Raw genomic sequence first — 27,958 nt, forward strand, 5'->3', positions numbered from 1 at the left:
AAATACGGTTAAATCAGTAATCCCTCAGAAAGTAAAATAAAATAAAAGTCAATCTCCAGCACATGGAGGTTTCCTCACCATTCACCAGGATGTTCTTATCTTCCTGAACTGGTTCTGTTGTTTATCTAAAGATTGATGAACTCCAGGATCCATGTCCTGCTCAACACGTGCACGAAATGTTCCATCCGAATCCTTTTGTTTGTGATAGACTTGCCTAAGAGGTTGCCGTGGTGCCAGTTCCTGTCCATCATCCCATAAGCCTCCAGTTTATATTAAAAAAGAATGATTTTTTTTTCTTTACAGAAGCAAAAACGATGCGCAGATGTTATTTTTCAGAGCAGCAGTCGAACGTTGCACTTTATTAAATACCGGGCTTCTTCTCATCTGTGAGCCCCCCGACACGCACGCACGCACACACGCACTCTCTCTCTCTCACTGTCAGTGTGTGCTGATTGGACTTCCCGTGCAGACCCACCGCTGTGCGCGCACTTACAGCAACCCCGGGAATTGTGTTGATATCAAAGGCAGATTTGTGGGAAGTCACGCTGGGAATGACCGGGGGAGAAGCAGAAGGGAATCTTTGCACGCACACCTCGGGACGGCGGAGGTAGGCGGCGGGGGGAAGTCAAAGACAGAAAGCCATTAGAGGTAACAAGCATGGACGTGGAGCCGCGTGTGTCTGTTCTTCCCCGCGGTGAGGAATTCTCTCCATCCCGCTGTGCGCCTGCCTGACGGAGGGCTTCTCTCGCCTGTTTACCACAGAACCGTCGGGCTTTGCACGGATCGACGTGTAGTTCAGCTCCCGGCGAAGGAATGGTCAGTGCTGACTATGTCTCCCTTCTTTTTCATTGAGAATTACGCATTAAAATGAGGTTGATATTTTAGAAGGGACTAGCCTTCTTCTCCTTTTTTTTTTTTACCTATCGCGCGTGCATGAAGACGGAGGGAGAGATGCCAACCAGCGAGCCAGAGACACTTCAAGAGGATGGAGACCTGAAATATGAGTACCAATTCTGGTCATTTCAAGGGGGCAAATAATCGACATTTTTCCAAAAGGAGGTGTGGCGGGGCCACGTGTCCGATCAGCCTCGGGTGGCACGACGATGGTTGTTTGTTTTCCATAGAAAAATACAAGAGCCCATGTGACTTCAGAGCTTCAAGTTACGCCACGTAAGTAACTCTCGGCAGACTCCAGGTGCGCTCTTGTGCAACTCATGAGGCGCCCAGGTGCGCTCCATGAATGATTCCGGACGCGGCGGAACCTGCGGGACGTAAAGCACAGTCGGGACGCGTGATCGGGCTGTTGGGGCGAGTGATGCCGGACACATTCACTCTAATAAAGAACCGGACGGAGCTACGGCTGGGGCAACTAGAGCGCGCAGTGGCCGCGGAGGGCAGCGCCCGCCCCGCATGGGTCATCGGCATCCTCGCCAGCGTGTTGATCTTCACCACCGTGGTGGACGTGCTGGGCAATCTGCTCGTCATCATCTCGGTGTTCAGGAACCGCAAGCTGAGGAATGCGGGTAAGATTTAACACACCACACCCCCCATTTCACCCAGTAATTTAGAGAGGAAACCCATTAATTAGACTGATGAATGGAGCAGAAGAGTGTTCATTTACATAATGAGCGCTGTGCATTCAGTCAGCTCTGCCTACGTTCTGCTCCGGTTCTGTGGCTTTTCATGCTTTGACCCATAGACCTCCAGGTGAACCTTTAGTTTGGGTGCCCTCAAAACCCCAGGGGGACCAATGAACCCACCGTCAAAGCCATTTATGCTTCATGCTTTTCTCAGTGGGTCTGTCTGGAAAGAGCTGAAAGGCTCCACAACAGGAAGCTCCTCGAACAGCTTCTGGTGGACAGACCGATAGCGCTCTCACGGATCCATCTCCCCCATATTCAGGGAGGAGAATGGCACCTTGTCTGGCCTGTTATGTCCTCAGAACTTTACAGACTGCAGTGACAGCATGATTGATTCCCCGCAACATTAGAACTTCTGCGCCAGGAGTCGGCGTTGCTCCGCCTCCTCACCCTTGAGCTGGTAACGTTCAAACAGCCTGATTTGCACCTGCCAGTGATAAGCGCTGCGCAGGTGAGTCCCTATTTGAAAAGGTGACAGCGCTGATGTCGACGAAGCCATTCTGACATGAATCTGTGAAATTACCCAGGAGGCTACAGAGACGCATAACGCTGAATCATAGAGCAGGGATGCACTCGTTCGCCCGTACAGGTACAAAAGACTTCTCTTGAGGTGACACATGCTGGCTAATGACCTGTTGGTTAATCTCCTGTCCCTCCTCAAATAAGAGCTCATGTATTCCATGAGCCAGGCTCTTCTTTGGTGCATTTTATCAAAGCTAAAGCAAAAGAAGCCACACAATTCTTCTCTTCTGCTCTTCAATATCAAACGGCGGAGCCTGCAAATGCATTTATTTGCATGTTCGGCCGCCAGTTCCCACCCAGGACACTTGAACTATCCTTCTTGCTCCCGGTCCTCAGCGCATAGATTCAAATAAATGTTTTGAGTGTGTTTTCGTCCGACCGCATATGGAAGCCGTGACCCTTTTTTTGAGCTTTGACATCTCATTATTTTTCATTTTTGCGTACTGTTCTCCGAGAAGGACATGAGCAGGAGCAGTTATCGCTTTAAATCATCCCATCTTTTGTGAGCCGATCTCACCTTCGGCAGTTTATTCTGTCCGTGTTCGATAAGATGTGGGCAGGGTTCAACTTATTGAGTCACGCCGGACAGGATTATTGTTGAGGAGTTGAATAAAGGTAATGGGAAAATCCATGTCAGCAGCGATATGTCAAGTATGTTTCAACATTACAACCTTCTGTACAAAACCAGCCAAATATATTGAGTCCTTTAAAAGACAGAAGCAGGTGTTGTGCTTTCCACAAACAATAACCCCAGAGCAGATTTAGCCTCTATTTCCACTCCCACAATGCTTTGCAGAGCCTTTTATACACAACCCTAAAGAGTCGTTCGAGCCACTGATAGCAACGCTTATCTTTTTGGTCCCATTTCGCTCTCAAACTCATAAATACACACCAAAATTCTGCTAAGCATCATATTGAATAAGATCCATGTGTGCCAGGAAATGATCTGAAGATCTTTCTCCTGGATCAGGAGCATGACAGCACCAAGGAGCCTCAGCAGAAAATGGTGCATTCAAGGACAAATTTCAAATGGGATTTCAACACCGAGGATTAGAGATTTATACATTAATGCGACCACAAACCTGAAATAAGGCTAATGGAACACACTGAACTCCTAAATGAGGCATTCCTGGGCGTCATGAGTTGTCCTTCCCTCAGCTATTTCTAGGTTTCCCCGTGCCTACCTTTACACAAAGTGTTATATATTTGTGTTGTTTCCCACTCACACGTTTGCACTTCTGGCTCGGAGCTGATCTTTCGCAACGCAAACAGCCCACTCAGCAGTTCACAAGCTGCACTGAACCCACAACCGGTCGTGAACCTGAAGGAGGGCCGATGTGGAGTGCAGCAGCCCACTCGGTTCGGAGGGAAAACACCTGCCTGGTGAACAGCCTAGCGGCAGCGTTAGCGTTCACAGGCTACAGGTGTCGTGTGCCAGAAGCCCAGCTGCATCTGAATGCAGGGCGTGGCCAATGGCGTTTTCGGTGGGCTGCTGGATGATAACTGGATGCAAACTCACGCCGTTATTGTTCTAAACGTCACTAAACATTAGCACTCTTTATTATGCCGACGCCGAACTGGCAGCCAGATCTGGGTGATTCACAGTAATGAGAGGTCTGACGCACGGTGGTCGTCCAACCACGGAGCGCTCGGGTTGCAGGGAGATTGCACATTACCTTTTTGCCGTTTCAACTTCTCCTTTCTCTTTCCTTTCACCCCCCCAGCGGTCGAAATGTTTAATTTAAAGCCCCCCCTTTTCTCCCTTTCTCTTGATATGTGCTATTGATGTTCAGCAAGCTGGCGCCAGTGACACGCACGCGCGCGTACGTGCACAATTACAGCCGTTTGTTTGTTGAATGTGAATGAAAAACAAGGCTTGACTGCTTTGACTGCCTAATGTGCACTTGCTTAATAGGAAATTCAAGAGACTACAGTAGAGTGGCTGTTCCCGTGTTTGTGCCTCGTATAAGCACATTTGTGGAAGGTGTTTTTTTATTTCCTTTCTCCTGAATTTTGCCTTTGAAGGTGTTCGTGGAATAATTAGGGAGACATTTGCTTTATTTATATGAGTACTGTCACGTCTCTGCTTCCCAAAAAAGACTTCCTCAAATAGCGGAGACGATACAGTTTAAAGTATATGAACATACTTTCTAACTTTTTACAGTAAGTCTCTCCATCAGTGTCTCTTCATGGTCCTGAAACCCTCCAGCCGGAGCGGCCTCCATCAGTCAGGGTTCTTATCCGAGCTTGAACGTCATCACTCACCTTCAAAGTACTGTTCCAAATCTTAGCAGCTAATGAATGAAAGTGTTTCCGCCTTGCCTGTTTTGTCAAGAATGCTTGAAGAGTCTTCAAGGTCGACTCTGATTGTCAGCAAAATTTCTGAAGATCAGTCTCCCAAACAGTTCTAAAAAAAACCCACATTCCAAACGCGTTGCTTCCAGCTACGCTGTTATACGTGAATGCTGAGTTACTGTCAGCAGCCATTTTTCTTCATCGGCAGCATTTGCCGTTTGACTGTGTTCCCTCCGCCCTCTTTTCTGTTCGACACTGTCAGACATGTAGCACACATGAGTCCCAGTTCCTATAAAGACAAATAAGGCTGCCTTCAGTCATTTATTTCAAAGTCCACATGAAAATGTCTCGTCTGTTACGGACTCAAACCGTATCCTTTTATCCTGAACTTCCACTTAGTTTAGAATTTAGGTTTCGGTTTTGTGGCGACTTCTAAGGTGATTACACACCCTCGACACACCATAACCAACATTTGGAGTGGGCGTGGCTATATCAGATGAAAGTCCCGCGTGGCGCCGCTGCAGTGGGAGTTTGGCGCCTGAGTTTCTCTGGAAATTTGATCCTAGCAAAGCACAAACTTTGATCTTGTTCTAAAAACAGAGAAAATGAATTAAATCCGTAACGCATGCCTTTAAACATCGTTTTCCCCGAGTCAACCCCGTCAAGTCCACCTAGCGCGGGCGGTGCCAAAGCACTTTTTGACTAATGATCGCCTCTCTTCTGCATATCAGTCGCCAGCCGGCAACCACCGAACTTCTTTGACAACCGAAAGTAAAGACGCCCAACCAGCACGGCGCCACGCCGTCACCTCTGCTAATTGTCCTGACTGTATCGCCACAGTACAGCTGCTGCATACGAACCCCAGAAGTGCAATATCCTCCAGCAGTCTGTCAAGCGTGACAGCGAGACAATGCCATCTTTTCTCCTCGGTTACCAGCTTCCACCAAAACACGACGTTGTTTTAAAGCATCACCAGGCTGAAGGTGGATGTGCAACGCTCCGGGGGGGTTTATCAGTCCGCTCCCTCGTCTTCCCAGATGTTGTTAGAAGGCGCTGTGAACGTGTGTCGCTGCTCAATAATCAACGTTTGCTGTTGCCTCCCGTGTTTCGCCCGAGGAACAGGTTGATACCGTTTCTGTCAGGTTTCTCGCAATAAAAATGGGTCAAATTTAGAGGCCCATTATTTCAGAGTCGAGAGCGCTTTTACGGATAAAATCTTCGCTCGCAAAAAAATGTGGCAACGAGCCCCCCATTTGGCCGCATCGCTGCCGAGAGAACACAATGTTTGCATTGAAAATAATGACTTTTTTAAATCTCGAGCAGCCTTTTTTCAAAATGAGCCTCGTGGCAGAATTTGAAGCACTTTCTATAATTCCTTTAGGTGCTGTGGATGCCAGTTAAAGTTTGTTTTGGACTGCAGTGGCGCGCTGTGTTTATTCTCTGGTCTGTTATAAGTGCCAACTTCTCCGGGTTTCTCGTACAGCTTCCAGCCGTCCCGTCCTGTTTGGCGCAATGAAAGATGCATTGAACTTCTCTGTCTGCCTCTCTCCATGGTGCTGAAAATTTCAAGGCCTGTCTCTCGTGGACCTTCCACTTTCTTCCTGTGGCCCTCTCTAAAACCCCACTGCCACCACAAATACTACCACTGCGCACTCTCAGTGTTAGTTGGCTGTTCTCACATTGATAAAACATGAAAAAGTGGAATGAAATATTCATAAATGAGAGAGTGAGAGAGAGAGAGGGAGAGAGCAGGAGTGCCCATGCTTGATCCGGTACAATTATACTTGTTAAGAACTGTAATTGGTTTGTGACAACTGCTCCTGATAGCACAGAAAGTAAATTTTTCCTGGTTAAGTTTGCTGACTCACAAATTGGTATAGATTTACTGGAGGTGCGTGGCGGCTATGCTAAGCGTTAGCTCCCCGGGTGAAAGTCGATACATTATACACAGCGTTTCACAAATGTGTGACCAGAAGAGACAAGTGAGACACACACATTCAGGGCACTTATTATGCAAACCGTTTAATGCGTGTACACACACACACACGCACACACACAAACACACACAGCAGACTGTATTAACACCTATTATCGGGCCTTCGCAACAATGCAACATGTGACCCTTGGCTCCTTTTTTCTCCTTTCCTCTGCATTTGCTGGGAGAAACACCACAGTGATGTGAGTTTGCCCTTCACATTTTAGGTTATGGTTATCTTAACCTGATTAAACAATCAGTGGATTACAAGTTAGCTTGTACCTCCCTGATCAGATGCTTAGATAATTGATTTAGCTGCGTTTTGGTCCGTATTGGACCATTTTTGGGTCGTTATTCCACATCTTTACCCCGTCGGAGGCCCGTTGAGACTCTAATCCAGAGAGACTCTGGCAGAATAAATATGGAGGATTTGTGTTCCTCCCTCTCGGATATGTTGACAGGGCACTCGGCTGTTGGCAGAGCCTCCAATTCGCACGCCGTCGCATTGCCGTGACAACACAGATTAGGGGTGGGAATTAATTGCAGAATTAAGCCTCAGCCCATGAAACGCCATCATTCCAGGGCCTCCGTGAACCAGCAGGGGGTCATTTTAACTCTCTCTGTCAGCGGTTACTTGCTTCACTGTGTCAGTGAAATTTTCTCTCCATTCTCAGTAATAATCGATGAAACATTTTACGATGTACCGTATTTTCACGACTATAAGGCGCACCTAAAAGCCTAGAATTTTCTAAAAAATCTACGGTGCGCCTTTTAACCCGGAGCGCCTTTTGTATGGATTACGGTAATATTGGTTAATCGCGGCTACCGTAGTCAGTAGGCGTGGCCGAGGTAACAGCAGTAAATTCAGTCCCAAACCATTTCTGTCTGTAAAGACCCCAAAATGGCTCCTTGCAGAGACGCGCTTTTGACGCAGAGTTCAAACTGAAGGCAATCAGTCACGCAGTTGAACACGGAAATATAGCAGCGGCAAGAGAATTTAACGTGAACGAATGTGCGGAAGTGGAGGAAGCAACAAGACGACCTGCGCCAGGTAAAGAAGACTCAACGGAGCTTCCGAGGAAACAAAGCAAGAAGTGGATTAACAAAGGAACTCCAGCCGCTAGATATTGGTGTCAACGGGGCATTCAAAACTAGACTGCGAACTGCGTGGGACCAGTGGATGACGAACGGCGAACACACGTTCACCAAGACGGGGAGACGGCGCCGAGCGTCATACGTCACTATCTGCCAGTGGATCGTAAATGCCTGGGCATCGACCGTGGTCCGAGCTTTCGGGAAGGCAGGGATTGTCACTGAAATGCCAGACAACACCAGCGACACCGACCCTGATGACGACTTTGACGAGACGGAGCGGCCATGTTGGACGCCGTATTCGCACAACTGTTCAATTCAGACACCGAAGAAGAAGAATTCGAGGGATTCCTGGATGAGGAATGAACTGATAAAGTGAGCTTTACGTGTTTCTTTTGTGTGTTTACAACTTAACAAGGCTGGTCATACTGTGAATATGGACATTACCGTTTGAACAACGTTGTTATATTGCTATCGCTTTGCACTACTTCGAGAGTTCGAGTTACCGTATATTGTGTTTGCACTAACGTTTGATTTACCGCAACAGTATCAGATTAATTATTTTACGTGTTTCCACTACGTGATAAAAATGTTGCACTAAATCGAAGATTTATTAAACTCCACTATCCACTTGTGATAAAAATGTTGCACTGCCTGTTATAACTCGCTGTTATTAAACGAACTGTGTTACGCGAAAACACTACGTCACTCGGGAAAAATAATAAAACAGCTGTTTATTCGTTTTGGGAGTGAATAGAGTTGTGAGAACGACGGTTTGTATTCTATTAATAAAGTTTGACTGACTTATCTGGCTGTTTTATTGACATTCCTTTTAGCGCAGCTCGATCTAGTGAACGCGTCATGAAACCACAGGCACTACGCAGTTTCTATGCTATGCGCCTTATAACACGGTGCGCCCTGTGTATGAAAATATTTCTAAAATAGGCTGTTAATTGAAGGTGCGCCCTATAATACGGCGCGCCTTATGGTTGTGAAAATACGGTAATTACTTTTAATCATGTCCAGCGAGGGCTCAGCTTGATGCAGCATTTCTACATATCAGCTGTAGTTCAGCTGATATCTTATAGAAGAAGAAACCTTTTAGGGATGAGAACTTTATGCTTTTCTTCACCTTCAGCAACCGTTTCTGCTGCTGAGACCGTGTCTCAGGCAAATGTGCTGCCAAAACACATCACATTAAAATGAGGTGTGAGACGCCGCCGAAAGTTGTTTCTTGGGTTTTTGGTTTTTTGTGTATTTATCTGGCACTTTGTGACTGCTTTCACAAAGATGAGGCTTTATCTACTAACACGTCTAACACTTGCCATTTTCTTTCTCACACAGCTCCTTAAAGAAAACTGCTTAACACACTTCTGCTTTTTATTTTCTTCTGGGCTCCTTTCCCCTCTCCATAATGTAAGACTCCACTCAAGGCTTTCAAAGGGTTTTGATTTTAATTCATTAAACTCAAAACTGCGTTTTTTTTCGCCGGCTGAGGTTGTCAGCTGGATCAGATATTGCGATTTTCCCTCCCAGCCCAGAAACAAACACAAGAAAAAAAAAAGGGATGCCGCACTTGCAGCGTCTGCCTGGCAACACATTTGGAACCTTGTTTCATCCAGTGTGCGTAATGGGGAGACAGAAAGGAGGAGGCAGGAGGAAAAGATGACAAAGCAGGAACAGAAATTGTTAAGCTGGAGCCGGGAAATGAAAATAAAAAATAAAATAAACGGGAGCGATTAGACGCAGGGGCTGGGATTCTGCTTTGGATTTGAATAAGTTCATTTAATCGATACTGACGTGATTGAAATTATGCGTTAAATTTGCATTCGACATTCTATTATATGTCCCATCGTGACAAATATTAGCGACTCCTTTTAGTTACATCATGTTTCACGTAGAATCCATAGGGGAGCAGAGCTGCCACTGATTTATAATGCATGGGAGAAGAGTGTCTGCGGGGCTTTGGGGGGATTTTCTGCATGCGTCGAGGCTTTGGAATATAATTCTTTCATCATCTGGCTTGGCTTTTTTTGTGTTACTTGCTGGATATTTAGGCAGAAGTGTAATTTTGATGTGGGTGCTGGCGATGTTCTCCGAGAGTCTACCGCCGCACCGTCCTGCAGCGTTTGGGCCCCAAACATGACCTCTCTGACCCCTGCCGAACAGCCACGGCTGCATAAAAGAACCTGCACCAATCGGGCCAGCGAGGTCAGAGCGGAGGAGACTGTGAAGGAAAGGAGCACTTTGGAAGAGGCTCTAAAACAGGGGAAAACGACAAGGACGAGGAGTATGAAATGGAAAACGCCGGCATTCGGATAAAAGAGGGAAAGGACTGAAATCCCACCGTGAGGAGGAGAGTGATGTTGTTTTATAAAGGGAAGAGGCACGGCAGAGACAATGTAAGAACAACTGTCATGTGTCATCACAGTCAGCCCGTTACCAGTACTTTAGCGCTGGGACGGGGAGGGGTGGGGGGGGGCATGCTGATGGGCACGAGCGCTTCGGCGACTGACAGAACAATGGCGCGTCGACCCATTTTATCTGCAAAGCAAGCGATGGCCATTCAGTCACATCTCCATTCATACGTCCCTGATTATCCCCGTTACGGCTGCTGTCGCCGCGCATCCGCCATCCGAGCTTTGTGATGATTCCCAGCGCGTTACGCAACGGGACCCTGAAGCAGCCGTGGGTGAAGAGGTGGAAGGAGGGCGGGGATTTGCTGCAAGAGAAGGAAGAGTGGGGGGGGGCGAGAGAGGCTGAGATATTAGAGGTGGTCCACGGTGAGGGAAGGGGGGTCAAAGGGGACGTCTAACTAAATCCCTCTGCAGTCAAAGACCATCAAACTGTCCCAGAAGCTTTTTAAAACCACAGCTACGACTCCACTTGAAGAACCCCCACTTGTAGCTGCAGGAGTTAAAACCTCTGGACTAAGTGTCCTCTGAGTTGAGTATTTCTTACTGAGATGGAGAAGAGTAGAGGCAATTTCAGCCAGGACCACGAGCTGCGGGAAATTGTGCGTTGAAGAGGAAGCAGCCTGGTCGGATACTAATGTGAGCATGTAGCAGAAGGAGCGCTACGTGCTAACGCCGTGCTGCCAGAGACGCGGGAGCTGAAATGGGATCGGAGGACATTTCATTCTTGGCTGAGCTCTCCAGGTTTCTATAACCGCTGGAGAACATTTCGGGATCCCTTTTAAAGTCAAAGGAACTCCAGATTGGTTCAAACTTCATTCTTGTGAACCTGAAGCCCCATTCAAAGGAAAGGTTCATTTACAGAAATCAAAGTTAGATTTTCCGGCCAGCTGCACCAGAACAGAGCATCACTGGAATATTTCACAGCCTGGCGCCACTTAAACATTCAAATGTTGTGATTCATCAGTTTTCTATTTTTAGGAAGCCCTGAAGCTGTGTTATTACGGCACAACTGTTGTGATGACTCCAAATCTGAACGCATCTCTAACGAAGGGCTGCAGGGCCCTGTGGGCTCGTTTAAAACACATCCTCAGAGAAAGCTTCATCAGATCTCATTGATTTCGCCTCACGCCTGATTTGTCAAACTCACGAGCTGCAGATTGGAGATGGAAATGGGCGATTTTTCCAATTAAAAAAAATAAATTCTTGAAAAACGTATCTTAAACTGTGGCTCTGCTGTTTATAAAACAAGTTATTGATTTAGCAAAAGGCGCCGAAGCTACTGGAAAAATCCCACAAATCTGTATTTAATCAGTGTGAAATGGGCTTGTGTGGGGCTTTTTCAGAGCTGGGGGGTCCCACATCTTAAGAGTGTGTTTATTTCCTGTGATGTGGCTTTCAATCCCAGCGCCTTTTCAGCCACATTTCGACCCGGCACGCACCAAGACGTCCTTTAAAAATGCCTCATTTTCTCTGCCTAAAAAAATCAAAGGCTTTTTCAAAGAGACTGGATGTAATTCTGTATCCCAGTAAAAAACCATTCCATGATGGGAATGTTGGTGTTTTTAATCAAAAAAGTCTGTTGTTATCTCGGCCTTTGTGCATTTTAAATTCTGACTTGTGTTTTCCCGACGTTGGCTGTAATAATGATGGGTTGAGACAGCTTTCCGATTTAATCATCTGCTTTGCTTTACAGTTCAGCGTAGACTTCAAAGGTCAATCTCTTAGGACAGACCGGATTTGATGTCGGCCTCCTGCACTCTGTAGAAAATCACAGCAACACTAGATCAAGGTTGCTGTGATATTTTTTAAAAGCACATTTATTCAATGTTCTGATAGACTGAAAGTATGTATCCTGCACACACACACACACACACAGAATATATATGTAATGTTCCTGAATCGCACACGGATGCATGAAATCCTCACAGGCTCGGCTGCTTGCGCTGCCAGAGCAGAACAGCACTTTTAATGCGAAGGAATTGAGGGGAAAATGGGGGCTGGTTGCTGTGGTGTCTCCTGGCCATGTGTGTGTGTGTGGGGGGGGGGGGAGCTGGGTTTGCCCGAGGCGGCACGTCCACAAAGTGCATTTTGAATGGGAATCGCACCCGTCCGAGTTCACAACAAAAGAAGGTGAGCAGCAGCGGCTGGAGCGCCGGCGCCAGGCGTTTGTCCCTCCTCGACGAACGCTTGGCGACGAGACGCGTGAACACTCTGGCGAAAGGATAAGCGGTTGGAGAGAATATATGCCCCCCCCAGTCTCAGTGATTTAGCAAACAGGCAGATGCTAATCCCGCCAAAGCGTCAAGAGCCAGCTGAACTCCTCCAAACTCGGCGCAGTTACGCGCCCGTCAATAAACAAGACAATATTGTTGGTTTTTATATCCTCAAGAGGACGATGGCGGTGAATAATGACAGCATCGATTTAGTAAATATCCCCCTAGACAGCAGGGAGCATAAAAAAGAGCTGTTTTTAAAAGGCCAGACATGCTGGCGCTGACCCGCTCTCTTCAGCCATCAGTTGGTCCAATCAAAGTTCGACGCAGCGTTGTTGGATTGGAACAAATTCAGCCTTCAGCTGGAAAAAAGAACAAACAAACTACCCCCCCCCTCATCCCCCCGTCACCAAACACCCTCCAGTGCGGAAACTGGGTTACAGCTCACATGTTCGGGGTTTTATTTATTTATTTTTAATCCACAACAAGACAACACAGAGGCGTTTCAGGACAGGCGCCATGTGAGGCTTTGTGGGTCACATGGTGGAGAGCTGGGAGGAGCCACGACACCAAGTCGCCATCAGAAACGACAGATTTACATCTGTTGGACCGGAACAGCGAAATAACACAAACCTTTGAGGAATCTGGTGCTTGAAGGAGGTTTTTCCTTGTGACAGAAGGCAGAAGACGTGAGCGTGATGGTGAATCCGAGCTGTCATTATGGGGTGTATAAAGGAAGACGTGAAGCCTCCATCGTCCCCAACGTCCATGGAACCAACGCCTCCAACAGGCAGAACCTGATTAAGTGGTGGCAATTTTTCATTTCCACTACTGAGTATGAGAGAGAGAAAAAATGAAATCAATTCCCTCTGCTTCTTTGTAAAAAGAAAAATAAAAGCTTTCTGATTTGGTAAAAACTCACAAATGGACCCAGCTCTGGGCTGGAGTTGGAGCTGGTGACCGATAAAGCAATTATAGGCAAATATTTCCCCCGGGAGATGGTGGAGAAACAAAAATAGCTGAAGGAGATTACTGCCAGCACGGAAAGTTCCGTAGAAGTTCCGCATTTGCATACCGTTTTTTTATTTATTTTTTTACAATCGCAGCAGAATTATTCCTGCTCCCTCCTCACAGAACAGAACTTAGTCGAGGCTGCTGATGAGCTGCTCTGCTGGCTGGACGGGCAGGGGGAAAATGTGGGTTGCAGCCTGTGGTTCCGGAGCCAGAGCATCAGCGAGCGTGACTGCGGAGCGGCTGCCAAACCTGCAGCGGAACCATCATCACCTTAAGCCAAGTTGATGAAGTGAGCTGCCGGGGAGCAACGGGCAGCGCTGACTGGCAGTATTCGCTCTGCGGCTGCACGCCTCTGCCAACCGGACCTACAGCCAATCACTTTTCTGCTGTTACTTTCAGCACGGTTTGATCATTTTTCACCGGAATGGACCTGCTTACACCAGCACTGGGGGGGGGGGGGAGTGCAGACACATGTAACAACAGGACAGGAGCTTTGAAATTACCTTCTGAATCTGAAGAGGAGCCGTCGATCAACAGGACTCGCTTCTTTGTTTCCGCACCATTAGGAGGTAAACGCCAACTTACCGCCCCCCCCCCCCCCCCCCCCCCCCTCAGATACGCCGCAGAAAGGTTGGGGGTGCTTTTCCCTGCACATGGATTCCATTTTCCCTCCTCGCCTCACGCCTCTTTAAGTGACTGGTCATTTCTGTTCCATCGCAGTGCGTCTGGTTGTTATGGCAACACTGACGAGACTGTATATAATGTCACGCGCCAACGGGATCATGTGGGCAACGTAGATGACATGTTCACACATAAGAGATTGTATTCTGATTCTTTAATGTTTTAGGAGCAACAGTCACAATGTTGCACGTTTAACATGCGGGATTGCGCAACAATGCCGAATAATAAGTAGCAACAATCCCTTGTTTACATCCCCGCCTCAAACCTGACCTTTGACCTTTAGCTGAGGAGATAAGCCGTAATAATACTGAATCAATGGAAGACTTATTTTCAGCTGACCTGATATTTCAGTGCACATTTATGATCGATGCTTTGAGAAAAACAGTGGACGCGTCTTCTTCCTTTTAGCTTCAGCCCAGATGTGATTGTGCACTGGAATGTGGAGGTTTGTTAAAAACCAAAATAGCTGCTTCGTTCTGGTATTTCAGGAAGAGACCGAGACGTATTCCCATATTCTCAATAGCATTCACTAATCAGAAGTCTTTCATCAGAAATATTCCGTGAGCTAGGACCATGCTAACTAGCATGGGAGGGCCTGACAAACCTTTTTTGTGGAATTAGCTGCATTCCAATGTGCATCCTTGCCTGTGGACTTGGGACAGTCCCAAAATCCAATAGATTTCACGTATGTGCGTCAAAGCATGAATTTTACAAGTTCTCGAGTCCGTAAAGTTTGAAATGAAAGTAGGATTGAATCTACTGTCACATTTTAAGGGCCCTCCCCCCCTCGGTGACTTCATCCTGGCACCATCCACTCTTTTCCCATCAAAGCTTCTTTAATCTTCCGATCTTTGATGTTATCACCTGACATCCCTGGCACCGCCACAGCAGCACGGCAACGCAGCAGTCAGACAAACCGGGGCCGTGTCAGACCCGCCTGAGTCTCTCACTCACAGGGGACTTGAACTTTCCAGCAGCCCTTGAAAGTTTGGTGTTTTCTGCAGCGAGCGCGCTGATCAATACCGCGCGTTTTCCTCCCCGCCACTGTCGGACCTTGAGAATCAGAGTCTGTTTTCAGAGCAGCGCTGCGCTTTTGCCTGCAGTTCTTCACCGCAGAAAAGCACAAAAGTAAAAATAAATCAGGCTCGGCAGCTCGTGCTTATCATTTTTTATTCCTATTCTGGCTAATTGTTTTGTTAGCATCATTGCTGTAATGCTTCAGACTTACCGTCTTCACCTTTTCCAAACTCTAGCAAGTGATTTCCCCAGGGCAAATCCAGCCCGGCGTTTGTTTTCTCTTCATTTCAGGTTTCTAAATCGGGTCTACTCTGCCACTTTCTGTCACTTGTTTGTCTTTAATCATGCCAGTTTCTCCCAGACTGTGCTTTCATAGTGGGATCATGAGAGGAATCAAGAAAAGACGCCACACTTTTTATAGCTGTGAAGCCAAACGTTGTAATTCGGATATGAGGTGCCCCAATAAAGTTTACCAAGGAGCAATATCTTCCCATTAGAGGTTGCTGGTGCTGTTTAAAGCCACCAGCATCGTGCAGTGTGGCCGTGGTGCTCACTTATGCCCACACACCATAAACCAACTGGCTGTTAACCCCCCGTCGTCATTTCTCACAAGCTTTCTTCTTCAGCACATCACAACAGCGTATTGTGACTCCACCGGTGCTGGTCGGCATCCCGCTGCCGCTGGAGGCCGAGCTGACCCTCAGGCAGAGCTTATTATGCCCTGGCCAAACGCTCCCCTCGCTGGGCTTCTGAACATGGAGCCCTCAGATGGTGGCCCAGTTAATCTCATGTGCTTTTAAGAAGAGAAGTGTTGTGATTTGGGCAAAAAAACAGGAGGAGCAGCCCTCAAACCAGTGCCTGGCTTTCATGACGCCGGGCTTTGAGGAGATGCTAATAGGGCCACACGATTTCCTCCTCATGCCAGCGTGTGGCCGTGAACCCCTTTTTAAAAATAGTTTGTTGTGTTGAACCGCCTGGTTACATGTTATGATAAATATTCCTGTATGTTTCACCCCTCGTCATCAGTTCTTTGACTGGCTACAGTTCTGCCGAGTGAACTCGGGACAAATTGATGCCTGTTATTGTCCCGCATTCATTTTTTCCTGGTCCCATCTGTCTGCTTATCCTTCGGTTGTCATTCTTAAGGCGGAGAGACAGGAGCCGATTTAATTGGCCCTGATTGAAGTCGGCCGTGACGCACCTCCTAATTCGCCCGTTCTTCCTACTTTACTAACACGCCAGGCGCTCGCTCCTCTTCCACACAGCGCTTCCTGCTCGGAGCACTTCCATGCCCAGGCGCACGGACACAGGCCCGTAGCGTACAAAAGCACATCCCTGGATCCCGGCTCCATATGTCAGAGAGGATGCTGGGAAATCAGTCCAGCGGGAAAATGTCAGTCGTTTTCAGTGCGGCAGCGAAGATTTCCAGGCATCGTTTTCTGCTTGCATGAGCAGTTAGTCCCCGCTGACATGGACACGAAGGAAGTGTTCAGGTGAATTTAAAAGCAGGTATGAAGCTATAATTAGTTATAATTACTGTGGAGAAGTGTCGGACCCGCTGAAACCTGTGGCAAAAGCTCAGGAAACAGCTCCAGGTCAGGTTCTCTGACCTCTGGTCTCGTCATCAAGGTCACAAACGCTGTCCGAGATGAAACACCGTCACCAAACAAGGCCGTGCTTATTAGAGCCGACGGTTTCTGTTGAAATGACTGATGAGCTGTTTATTGTGGTCATTAATTCCATTGAGTGCCCGAGTAAACATGATTTAGGAGTTAGCTTGCACGTTCCCCTCAAGTCAAGGTTGAAGCATATCCTAAAGCTCTTCCTTAATTGATTCTTAGTTAATTAGCATAGGTTGCGCAACACGAGGTGCCGTTGGGGGGTGGTGGCAGGTGTGTTGTGGTAACCTTAAATTCTTGCAAGTATAATTGGGAAAGCGCGACAGGGCGTCAAACGGCTTCCATCCTGGAATCAATTTGCATATAAAACAGCGACGTTGTAAAAGTCACTGCAACTATAGAAGCAAACTACTCGCTGGTCGGCACGTGTAGCTCACCAACGGTGACGCTAAGTGGGCCGGCGTTAGCTGCACCAGCATCACTGAAGGCAGAGGGTGAACACGGCAGACGCACCCCAGGGAGGAGGCAGAAATTACAGCTGCATTAGGACTCGTTACCAGAGATCTTTCACAAGGTCCTGTCAGAAACCTCGTGGAGGTCCAGGTGACCTCGATGACCCAGAATCACACCTATAGAAAGAGTGAAACGGACCATTCTGACCATTCTGGCCTCATTTATCGCTCCACCGCCATGACAGTCTTGTAGCATGACCCAAGTGGATCCCTAAAGGCAGAAACCTCCAGCTGAGCCTTTTTCAGGCAACATTGGTGTTTATTAATGAAGCAAATCATAATCATGAACTCATTTTAGAAGCAGAAAGGAGGTTTTAAAGGATTAATTAGTGTTTGGAGCTGTTCTTACTGTTCCATCAAAAGTTTTTTTTAATTCTCTTCTCCCACTGACTCCGTCTCCTGTGGCGCACCCCCGGGACTTCCATACTTTGGCTAATCCTCTTTCCCATCTGTTTATTTCCACTAAGGCAAATTATTCAAAACATTTCCTTTTGCTTTTCCGATGATGCTCCAGACTGTCTCAATCAGGTAGTCAAATAAAAAGTCACACCGCTCTGAATAATCCAGCAACTCAGACGTGCCGTCGCTAATTCTAGCACGAAGAAAGTTTCCTGTGCCGTTTGATCATCGGCAATATCAATCAGGCTTGTATTTACTGTCTCAACCTCAGGAATCCCATTATCTCCTCACAATACCCCCCCCACTGGCTACATTACTGATGTGCTAATCCTACAGTCTGTCTAGTTCAGAACGATCTCACATTTCTATTTCACAGATGTCTCAACCTTGATATCAGTGAAAGAGAACTCAGTACAACGTGTTCCAAAAGCCAGGAAGACGATCGATATATAAAATCTGTATTATAAATATATATTTTTAAAAGACAGCTTCTCCTTGAATCAGATTTTCTCAACTCTGCTGGATTGATGGTGAACTCAGAAAAGGGTTCGCATTGACAACACTTAAGCAATTTCACATTGGCTAATTTTAGCTAAGATGAGCTTTAAGATGAGCTTCTATGGTGTAACACAGGCTAAACGCCCACAGCCAGCTGCGTGGATTATATACATTTCTATTCTTTCTGACACTCAAAATGTGACGTTCTATGAAGCTCGAGGCTTCCCTCACATGACTGGTGTTGCACCAGTTCATCGCTGAGCTGATGTACGGGGATAAATAAAGAAAAACTTAAATATTCCGTATGTTCTGTTGCGGGAGGTAGCCAACTGGCCTCGGCTGCCCTGATGCAACGCGTCCATAAGTCAAGCCTCCGACCTGAAAAACTGTTGTGGCTGATTTGCAGACTTCACTGGTCTGACAGAAAGTGGAAGGTTATGAGAGTTTCAGGTTTAACTTTTACAGAAGATGCCTGAGGTTATTCACTCTAAAAGTGCATTTGCTCTGGCGCTATGTCTCCTACTGGCATAACTTTTCACAAAGACAGATATATAATGTATTTTTAATGTAATTTTCTTCTCATCGTCTTAAAAATTCTCTCCGTCTCGAGCGACATTTAACCATGGAAGCGAAGGAATATATACAGCCATGTATTTCAAGATTTGTTATACAAAAGGAAAGGAAAGAGTAGTTAAGAGGTGGAGGAGAGAATGAGGAGGTCCAGTTTCGCCTCTGTTTTTTGGTCAGCGGGCCGTGAAGCCACTGGTGTGCTGATGTTTAGTGATGATGACAACTTTCTTCACCTCGCCTCCAAACAGAACAGAAAGAAATGACTCCCATTGTTCCATTATGGCCGTGTCCTCCGCTCTCTTCGCCTGCTTCTGACATTCCAGCGCCGTCAACCCCCTTTAATTATTCACCATCCTGCTAATTTTCTATGTCCTGTTGACAGCTAAATTCATTTCCCTCTCTAGATTGAACCAGACGTGTTCTTATTTTGCCCTTTTAGCTTAAAATCAATAGCCGCAGCGTTTTTGTCGACTGCTAATTGTCATATCGTGTACGGCCTTTCCACACAATAATGCAGCTTTTCCACATGGAAGTGCAGCCTTTTTCATGCCCTGAACCCCCCCCCCCCGCCTCTCAAAACAGATATTTAAATGCAAACAAGGCAACCTCGCGATTCCTCCCACAGGAACAACATCTGAAAACCAAATATTATTATATAGAGGAGGATATCTAAAACTCAAGGTCACGCAACAGGATGTGTGTTTGAGTGTTATTAGAGTCAGACACTTTATGGATCCGGACACAAATGTTACATTATAAATTCAATAACCTGGCTTATTTATGAAAGGATGTACAGTGAGTTAGCATAGTTAGCTCACATGCCTCCGAGTTTGAGCAGAACCGCGTTCATGACAATAAAAGTGCACATTTGATGTATCTGTACTTTGTTTTAAGTTGTGCATGAAAATGAATCAGCCTTTGAACATTTGCTAGTCCAAATTACACCCCCCCCCATCACTTCGGGGTAATTAAGTTGTACGACATGTCGTAGATGTCGTTTTTTATTTCTCTAAAGCCTGAAGGAAAGATTAGAGTATTTAAACTCAGGCTTCAGTATAAAGTCCTAATTATGAAATGTGATCATTAGTGTAATTCATGGCTGTGGTGAACAGATGCTTCAGGAACAAGGTGCGATGTCCACAAACACTTCTGATGCTAACTTGCGCTGTCATTACAAGCCTGCGCAAACAAAGATTCAGAGCGCGCACGTGCACACGCAGGACCTTTGGGTGTGTGCCAGAGCCCTTCCACACGTGGCCTCGTGCATTTAAAACAGCGGCTTTTCTTTTGTCATTTTATGCAGCTAATTGCCAACATCTGCTTTGCTGATGGCTTCATAACACCTCTCACACCCTCGTGTCCCACAATGTTGAACAAATAAAGAAACTCCCTTCACAAACACAGATGTGTTTTAAAAAGAATATCCAATATAGATCCATAAAATCCTTTGCCAAAGACAGTCTCACACACGTCCGCAAGGGTGAGTTTTGGAGCTTGTTTTCATTTTCATGTCCTCTAACTTACATGAATAATAATAATCTCAAACATTGTTTCTGACTCTTGAGACATTCCAATTTACAGTCGCACTATGTCGGGACCCTGGAGAGCCGGCGCCTGAGTCCAGACTCGTTTCCACACCTCCTGTATGTGCCGCCGGTGCCGCTGAGTTGTTGTCTCTCTTGCATGGCCGTGCACGCTGACAGTTCTGGGGTGGCAGCTACACGGCGAAGCGGCGCGTTCACGTAGCTTAGCGCCAGAATGGAACGTGTCGGAGACGCTGCTGTAAATACAGCTCAGGTGCACCTCAGACACGGCTCGGTCAGACGGATTAAGCAACAGACGGGGTGCAGAGAGGGAGCGTGACGCACACGCACGGGACACCTTGCTCCTCTCCACGTTACACCGGCTTTCAAATCCCCACAATGCTTCAGGTCACTCCTGACGAACACGGTCTTCTGGCAGCGGCTGCTTTTGTTTGAAGGGCGTTCAGACGCCTCTTCAAATCACCTCTGCACACATTTGTTCATGAAATGAGACCTAGATACGATAATAGAGTTTATTAGTCAAAGCTCATCCGACATATAATAGCGTCTAAAAATGGCCAAAGGCCCGTTTATAATGTCAGTGTTCCTTTGGTTTAAAGCCCGCGTCGACATTAGAATCATTATTAAAATTAGCAACACTGACACCAAGACTCAAAACTGGGGAGGAGACGGTGGCTGCAGCTTCGATGGTGCACATCAGACAAGGTTGGAGGTTTGAAGGCCTCAAAGAGCGTCGGCCGGAGCGGACCAGAGATCCCAGCCTGGATCAGGACTCATCCACTGCGGCGTTCCAAAAAAAGGTGGGAAAACAAACAAGCCCGGGTGTGAGAGAAACACCAAAGCTGTCCCTCTGCTCCCTCACATGGCAGCACTCTGTCGTTGCTGATTACACTCTGCTTGGCGCGAGGTAATCGCCCTTGGGGCAGGAGCGAAACACCTCTGGTGTATCCAATCCATCTCCTCGCCCAGGCGACCCGCCTTTGGAGGCCCGCTGCGACTGATGTTTGCACCTTTAGGACAATAATTACGGGACAAAGTGCAATGTAAACACATTACTGTCAGCTCCTCTATGGTCAGAAGATTCACTCCAAGAACGCCCCCCCTCCCCCGGTACAGAACAGAGCCAACGCCAAGGACAAAAGAAATGACGCTGATTAAGTCCGAAAGCGGCTCACGGGGAAACGGGCAGGACTTTAATAAACAGTGGTAGTTTTATTGCCTGGCAAAACTAATTTAATGCTCTATTATTACAATCACTGGGCTTATTTGGTTTATGTCACGCCGCCACACAGTCCGGTGAATTTATGCTCTTTTTCGGCTGCACGTTAACTCCACTCTATTCTCTTCGCTCTCGCGCTAACAAGTTCTTACAAATTTGTGACAGTGCTCGTGTTTAAAGCATCTGTCTTCTTTGATTCGTTCCTCTCGGTGTAGCTCCAGGTGGGGAAAAAAAAGGATCCCCAGCACCATCCCTGGGGTGGCTTTGTGGGAAACAACTGATTTAAACTCACATCAGGTTATTCTGCGATAAGAGAATCATTGAATTAAACAACGTGCGACAGCAGAGCAGGTTTGGGGATTTTTCAGCGGAGCAGAGAAGAGGACGTGATTATCTGGCACTGCGACATCACCACCACCCCGGCCAGGATGTGAACCGGAATATGAATGCGAGCGGAGCAATCATAACACGGTCCTCGCTGGGAACGGCCCATTAGGGTTGAATGTGCTCATCCTGATTGTCCGAGCAAACAAAGGCGGACAATGGCTGAACCCCGTCGTTGAAAGAGCAAGATAATTACGCCGTGGCAAGATAGAAGAGAGGCGTCTGTAAATAAAGGAGGCAGATATATATTTGATGGATGCTCTCGCTCCTCTTTTTTAGGTAACGTGTTTGTGGTGAGTCTGGCATTCGCCGACCTGGTGGTAGCCTTCTATCCCTACCCGCTGGTCCTCTATGCCCTCTTCCATGATGGATGGGCACTGGGAAACACGCAGTGCATGGTGAGAGTCCCATCGGCGAGGGTTTGGGCAGTTAACCTGACACCTGCAACGCTCTGACTCTCTTCGCTTTATGTCTTTCTTTTTTTTTTTTCAATTTTCAGGTCAGCGGCTTCCTCATGGGCCTCAGTGTCATCGGTTCCATTTTCAACATCACGGGGATCGCGGTGAACAGATACTGCTACATCTGCCACTCCTTCTCCTACAGCCGGCTGTACAACTACCGCAACACTCTGCTCTTCGTCGCCTTAATCTGGGTCCTCACGGTCGTGGCCATTATCCCAAACTTCTTTGTCGGTTCCCTGCGCTACGACCCCCGGGTGTACTCCTGCACCTTTGCCCAGAATGTCAGCAGCTCCTACACCGTAGCGGTGGTGGTGGTTCACTTCCTGGTTCCCATCGCCGTGGTTACCTTCTGTTACCTGCGCATCTGGGTACTTGTGATTCAGGTCAGTCTTTCAGCTCTGGGTACATTATTAATGTCTTTACAGCCAAGCAGCAGGACAGCGGAATAACAGCCAAGTCAATATCAAGTCGTAAAGCTCCCGAACATCCTTGGAGTCAAACAGCAAAACTTTTGATCAGTTGGCCTTTAAGTATTGAGCCCCTGCTTTCTTTAAATGTCACAATATACAGACAGAATACATGATCAAAACATGACAAGCCCGCATGCCACAAAGAAGGTAAATGTAACTAAAGTCCAATTAGCCCGGTTGTCCCGCTATAACCAGTCCAGTTAGCTTTACCGACCCAATATAACCAGTCCAGTTAGCTTTACAGACCCACTATAACCAGTCCAGTTAGCTTTACAGACCCACTATAACCAGTCCAGTTCGCTTTATAGACCCACTATAACCAGTCCAGTTAGCTTTACAGACCCACTATAACCAGTCCAGTTAGCTTTACAGACCCACTATAACCAGTCCATTTGCCCCTTTGTCACCTTCAAACTGGCCTCTCTTTTCTGACTGTAATCAGTCCATCTGACCTCTGCTCCACTTTAACCAGTTAATGTAAATTCTCAGTACCACTATGACTGGTTCATAAGCCCAGGAGAATGTTCTGGAAATCACGTCTTAGCGTGTCGTAGCTTTTAGCAGCCAAACAAGCTTTAGCTATTTGCCTCCCAACATCTGATTGGTGCTTTCAGGTCACATCACATCACTGATTGATCATCTGTATTGATTAATGGGAGTAATGTGACACACTTGCCCATGTTTGGTGTATTCCGGTTATTGTGGTATTCCAGACAGAACCACTGACCTCCTGACCTTTTCCACTTTCGCTTCAGGTCCGACGTAAAGTGAAGACAGAAGAGAGCCCCCGCATCAGACCGAGCGACATGCGGAACTTCTTAACCATGTTTGTGGTCTTCGTGCTCTTCGCCATCTGTTGGGCTCCGCTAAACCTGATCGGCTTGGCGGTGGCCATAGATCCGTCCCACGTAGCTCCCCGTATTCCCGAGTGGCTCTTCGTCGTCAGCTACTTCATGGCCTACTTCAACAGCTGTCTGAACGCCATCATCTATGGCCTGCTCAACAGGAATTTCAGGAACGAGTACAAGCGCATCGTCACCTCGGTGTGGGTGACCCGCCTCTTTGTGACGGAGACCTCGCGCGCCGCCACTGAGGGCAGGAGCCTGAGGAGCAAGCAGTCGCCACCGCCGCCGCTCAACAACAACGACTCGGTGCGAGAGCGCACAAACAAAGAGCAAAACGCGGATCCGTGCGCCAGCTAAACGATTATGCAGATAAACATTTCAACAGAACAAATGAATTATTTATTGTTATTCTAAATTATTCTATTTATTCCTGGGTGTATGTGTCCTTACTAAACATCATTTGCCTAAAGAAGAAGAAGACGCTGTTGATTTTTCAGTTAGCATTTAAGAGGGAATATTGGCATTCGCTGACTATATATTTACTGACTGTTTTGTAAATGGCTAATTAACCTAGAAACTATGTCCAGATCCAGAACCTCAAGTGCAGCATCACTTGACGGTTATAAAAAGACACGATAACCATCCTAAATTTGAGTACTGGACTGGTTCTGATTAGTCATTTACACACTCGAATAAGTGAAAATACAGCCTAGAATTAGACTCTTTTACATATGGACTCATATGTCTGGAGAACTGAACCAAATAATGTGGTTTTGTTATTATTTTCTCAAAAAAATGAATGAATGTTGCATCATTATTTCACGAAAAAAGTGAAATCCTTTAATGTTTGCTGCTGTAGAGTCGCGCTGACCGAGATGGCGTAAACGTACACCTTTTCTTAGTAACTTTATAAGCCTCAAATATTTCAGCTCGCCTCAACTGAAAGCCCAATCAGCACAAGGGGGCGATAATGTCGCTCTGTCCGAGCGTGAGCATCGGCCCGGCGTGGACGCCGAGTCCGCGCTCGTGATTTAAACGAGCCTCCTCCGACCCTGCTGCACTGCGAAGAGCAACTAACACCATCTTAGTAATGTTGAGTCTCTTAAGAGAATTCAGGAATCTGTCGGTTTAAGCTTAATTCAACAGTAAACTGTGTCCACATGTTAAACTAGAAAAAAGCACTCGGAGACCACAGGCCTTTGCCAAGCAGGCACTGGGAGAGACCTCCGAGTTCTTCTTTTACTGGGGTGGTTCAACTGTGGGGTAGTTATTCAGTATACTCTGTAGGCAGTAGTGATACAAGACTACATCGTGCAGTAGGTCGCTTTCTGATCACGGCCTCTTGGCTTTGATGTTGGGAAGATCAAAGGTCAAAGTCCTTCCGGAATCCAGAACATCACCAAAATGTGATCATCTGTTCTTTGGCTCATTGTCCCAATTTCCCCACAATTTAATTTAAATGTGTTTATTACGGTTCTTTTGTTCAGAGACGTAAACGCCGGCTGTCCTGGTAACCTGGTAACCTGGTAACAAACCAGTAAAGGAAGGCTGCGCGGCGTGTTGCAGGTAGACGACGTCTGCTGCTGCTGTAGTTCACCTCCACTACTTCCACACTTCCACTCTACTGGTGCTGGAATCTCTTTATTATCTACACTTTTTTGTGTATGGGTGTGTTGTTAATCTATTTACTAAAAAACCAACAAGGGTCAACCGCAACACCCACACCACCATTTTGGGGTTTTCTTCAAAACTTGCACACATAAATAACATGTACTTGAAAACAAATATATAAATCTAAATTTAAATAATACTTATTTCATGGACTAAATCATCAGAATTTTTGAAAATCTACCTGCTACATGTTCTGATATGATTACTGTTCTTGATATTCTTAGTTCATCTCAAATTTCATTTTTATTTTTCTTAATGGTTCTAATTCTAGCTGAACTAGCATCGGACAGGGTCGCACTTCCAGGACTTCACTGTGTTTATGCCAACAAAAAGAGCACATTAGCTGAACTTTTACAAACCGTACCGTCGACTGGCCGTGTTCATTCTGTCAGCGGTAACGTCTGTTGTGATTTTAAGTGAATCGTGTTTTTGGGGATAAACGTACAGCTCATATCTGTATCTTCATCTCAGGGTGCCTACTGAGCATTTCGTTGTTGTCCAAAATATTTGCAGCTTCTTGGCTGCCAAATAAGGGATGGTGAAGACCTTTCAAATGCATATTTTGTAAATGAATATCGGTCATTTTTAACTGTGGTATAATGTTGAAATTGTGCTTCGGCTGTTTTTGTGAATCTCTCGAGGTGAATACGCCCGTTTCTCAAACGCTGCGGTTGTAAAGTGCGTCTAGAATGGCTTCACATTAGCATCTGGGCTGAAACATTTGCTGGATCGGTTCCCCTTCTCTTGTGTTCTTCATCGCTTTGTCAATATGATGCAAACACCTGCGTTCACGCCGCCGGCTCCACCCATAGTGCGAAGGAAAGGGACAGCTTCAGAGACGATAAAATAACAACACACCCCTCCGAAAAAACCAAAACAGATTTTGTACTGTGAACGCTGACGCTCGAGTGTGCACTTAAAGGGAGGCAAAGACTTCAATTTAAACCAAAGACGTGCGTAACTGGGGGCGGTTCGGTTTACATACATTTTGTACAGTTCTTGTTATGGGAAATCTTTTGAAACACCTTCGGTCCTTTAACATCCTGTTTGTGGTTTCAAAAGTGCTGCCTTACACTGATTACAGCCGTGTCCTCCGTGGTGAGTGCCATACTGGGGGAGAAAATAACGAACCTTGTTCAGGTTGCGTCCGCGATGTTTGTTTTCCGAACATTTTCACCGCAGCAGTGCGTAAACATTCACATGCAGGCCTCAGGCGGGACGCTCGTTTGTCGAAACAGAACAAATATTTTTCTTCCCTCCTTTCTTTCTATGTGTCCTGCAGTGATGTGATATAACAATCTTCATTTCCCTTCCCTGTGCTCTCTGTTTGCACGCTTAATTTAGGCTTCTCTCCGTGCACACATAATAAGGCACCTCGCAGGCTAATGTCAAGGAGCTATCAAACCCAACGAAGGGCAACACCTGAGGTCCTCCAGTTCACTTTTACCACATAGTATGAATAGCTAGTGACCACACGGGGCACGAGAACGGTGTAAATAAAACTGCCTTCATAAGAAAGACGTCAGGAATAGCGTAGGTCATGGAGGGAGGTCAGGGCACCGACGTCCTGCCCTGTCGGAACCCTTCGCTTTTTATTTGTGAGTCTTAAACCGCATTATAGCTACAAACAAAATAGCCTTGAATGAAGCAGACATTTTTCTTTCAACCATTTTAGTGTCGCCGCATTAATCGGTGTCTGGTTAATTTGGCTCAATTAAGCATTTTCAGTTTGCAGAAGCCGCGTGTAGATCCAGAAAGATAGGTCCATATTATTCCAGTCTTTATGAAGCAAGCAAATTAGGAGAGTAATAACACATGAGAGCAAAACCAGCTCATGCACTTGATTGCCCTAAGTGAAACACTGCATTAGTGTCCTGCTTCGCCTACCTTTTACGGCACGGGTGATGCGTTTTCACTTGGACGCGCTCGCTAAGCAGATCCCAGGTCATTTGTGGACCTTAATGAGTTATGTAACAGCATCAGCTCTCAGCTGAATGAGGGAAATGAAAAAGGGTGATGCAACGCTGATGTTACTACACACGAGGTGCTGACAGTGATGAGAAGCAGAAAACCCTGGGAATGAAGGCATCTGGCAGCGTCAGAACATGAGAATTCTCACTGCTGTGGTCGCTGTGGAAGCACCTGAAACTGTGGTTCCATTCTTGCGAAGCACAAACCCTTCTGACCTGACAGATTTACACCTGGCAGCCTCCTAACTGAGGCAGAGCTCGTTGCCCACAGGGGCACGTTTAAAATGCTGTTTTTTCTGTTCATTTTCTACTCTTGTAAAAAACATTCAGGCCGTTAAAAAACAAAAAAGATCTTTTCTGTTTGGAATTCAGTGTCTGTGAGATTTTTTTTGTTTTCAGCCAATTTGTTGTGTCTTGTTCCTGTAAAATGTCTTCTGTTCTGAAGCTGTGTGCATGCTCGTCTCTGTTCTTTTAGACCGATGATCATTACAAAGACTCCGCTAACGTGCAGGCAGCAAGGCTGGAAAAGACGGTCCGGACATGAGCCAAAGGGAAATCTGTGGAATGTAACGGATGCGACTCTGAGTCAAATCCAAGTGTGTAAAGATTAAGAGGAGGGCGAAAAAGGTGTGTTTTGTGTGTACAGATCTGCAGAGACACATGATGTTATGGGAAATAAAAATGATACATCAAGCTTTATGATTTGCTCGTTAATGCAAAAGAAGCCCAACATTAACACAAAACCTCTTTCCAGCCATTTATTGAAAGTTTTATGTGGTATTAAGTGGTTAAAAGGCTTCCTAAAAGCTCAACGTCCCTAAAACACATCAATCCTTTTACCCCAGATTGAGGCTTCCTGCAAATGAGGCACTTTCCTCCAGAAAAGAAATACTTTTCACACTTAAATTTTTTGCTCCTGAATAACACATT

The 27,958-nt window shown here is 46.4% G+C and overlaps 1 protein-coding gene across 1 annotated transcript; it reads left to right on the top strand.

The window, feature by feature from the left end:
* The first annotated feature begins 342 nt into the window (after positions 1-342).
* Positions 343-27,727, top strand: mtnr1bb (melatonin receptor 1Bb). Its single transcript, XM_057054735.1, has 5 exons — positions 343-816; positions 940-1,523; positions 21,891-22,009; positions 22,111-22,455; positions 23,298-27,727. The coding sequence occupies exons 2-5, from the start codon at positions 1,241-1,243 to the stop codon at positions 23,742-23,744; spliced, it is 1,194 nt and encodes a 397-aa protein (XP_056910715.1). The 5' UTR covers positions 343-816; positions 940-1,240; the 3' UTR covers positions 23,745-27,727.
* The last annotated feature ends 231 nt before the right edge of the window (positions 27,728-27,958 follow it).

The sequence above is a fragment of the Takifugu flavidus genome, chromosome 14 (assembly GCF_003711565.1).
Source record: "Takifugu flavidus isolate HTHZ2018 chromosome 14, ASM371156v2, whole genome shotgun sequence".
Taxonomy (NCBI): Eukaryota; Metazoa; Chordata; class Actinopteri; order Tetraodontiformes; family Tetraodontidae; genus Takifugu; species Takifugu flavidus.

What these genes read in the sequence shown, in the direction of transcription:
- mtnr1bb (XM_057054735.1), top strand. Translation starts at nt 1,241, where the DNA reads ATGATTCCGGACGCGGCGGAACCTGCGGGACGTAAAGCACAGTCGGGA. An exon ending in CCGCAAGCTGAGGAATGCGG is followed by an intron (nt 1,524 to 21,890) that starts GTAAGATTTAAC and finishes CCTCTTTTTTAG; the next exon opens with GTAACGTGTTTGTGGTGAGT. An exon ending in TGGGAAACACGCAGTGCATG is followed by an intron (nt 22,010 to 22,110) that starts GTGAGAGTCCCA and finishes TTCAATTTTCAG; the next exon opens with GTCAGCGGCTTCCTCATGGG.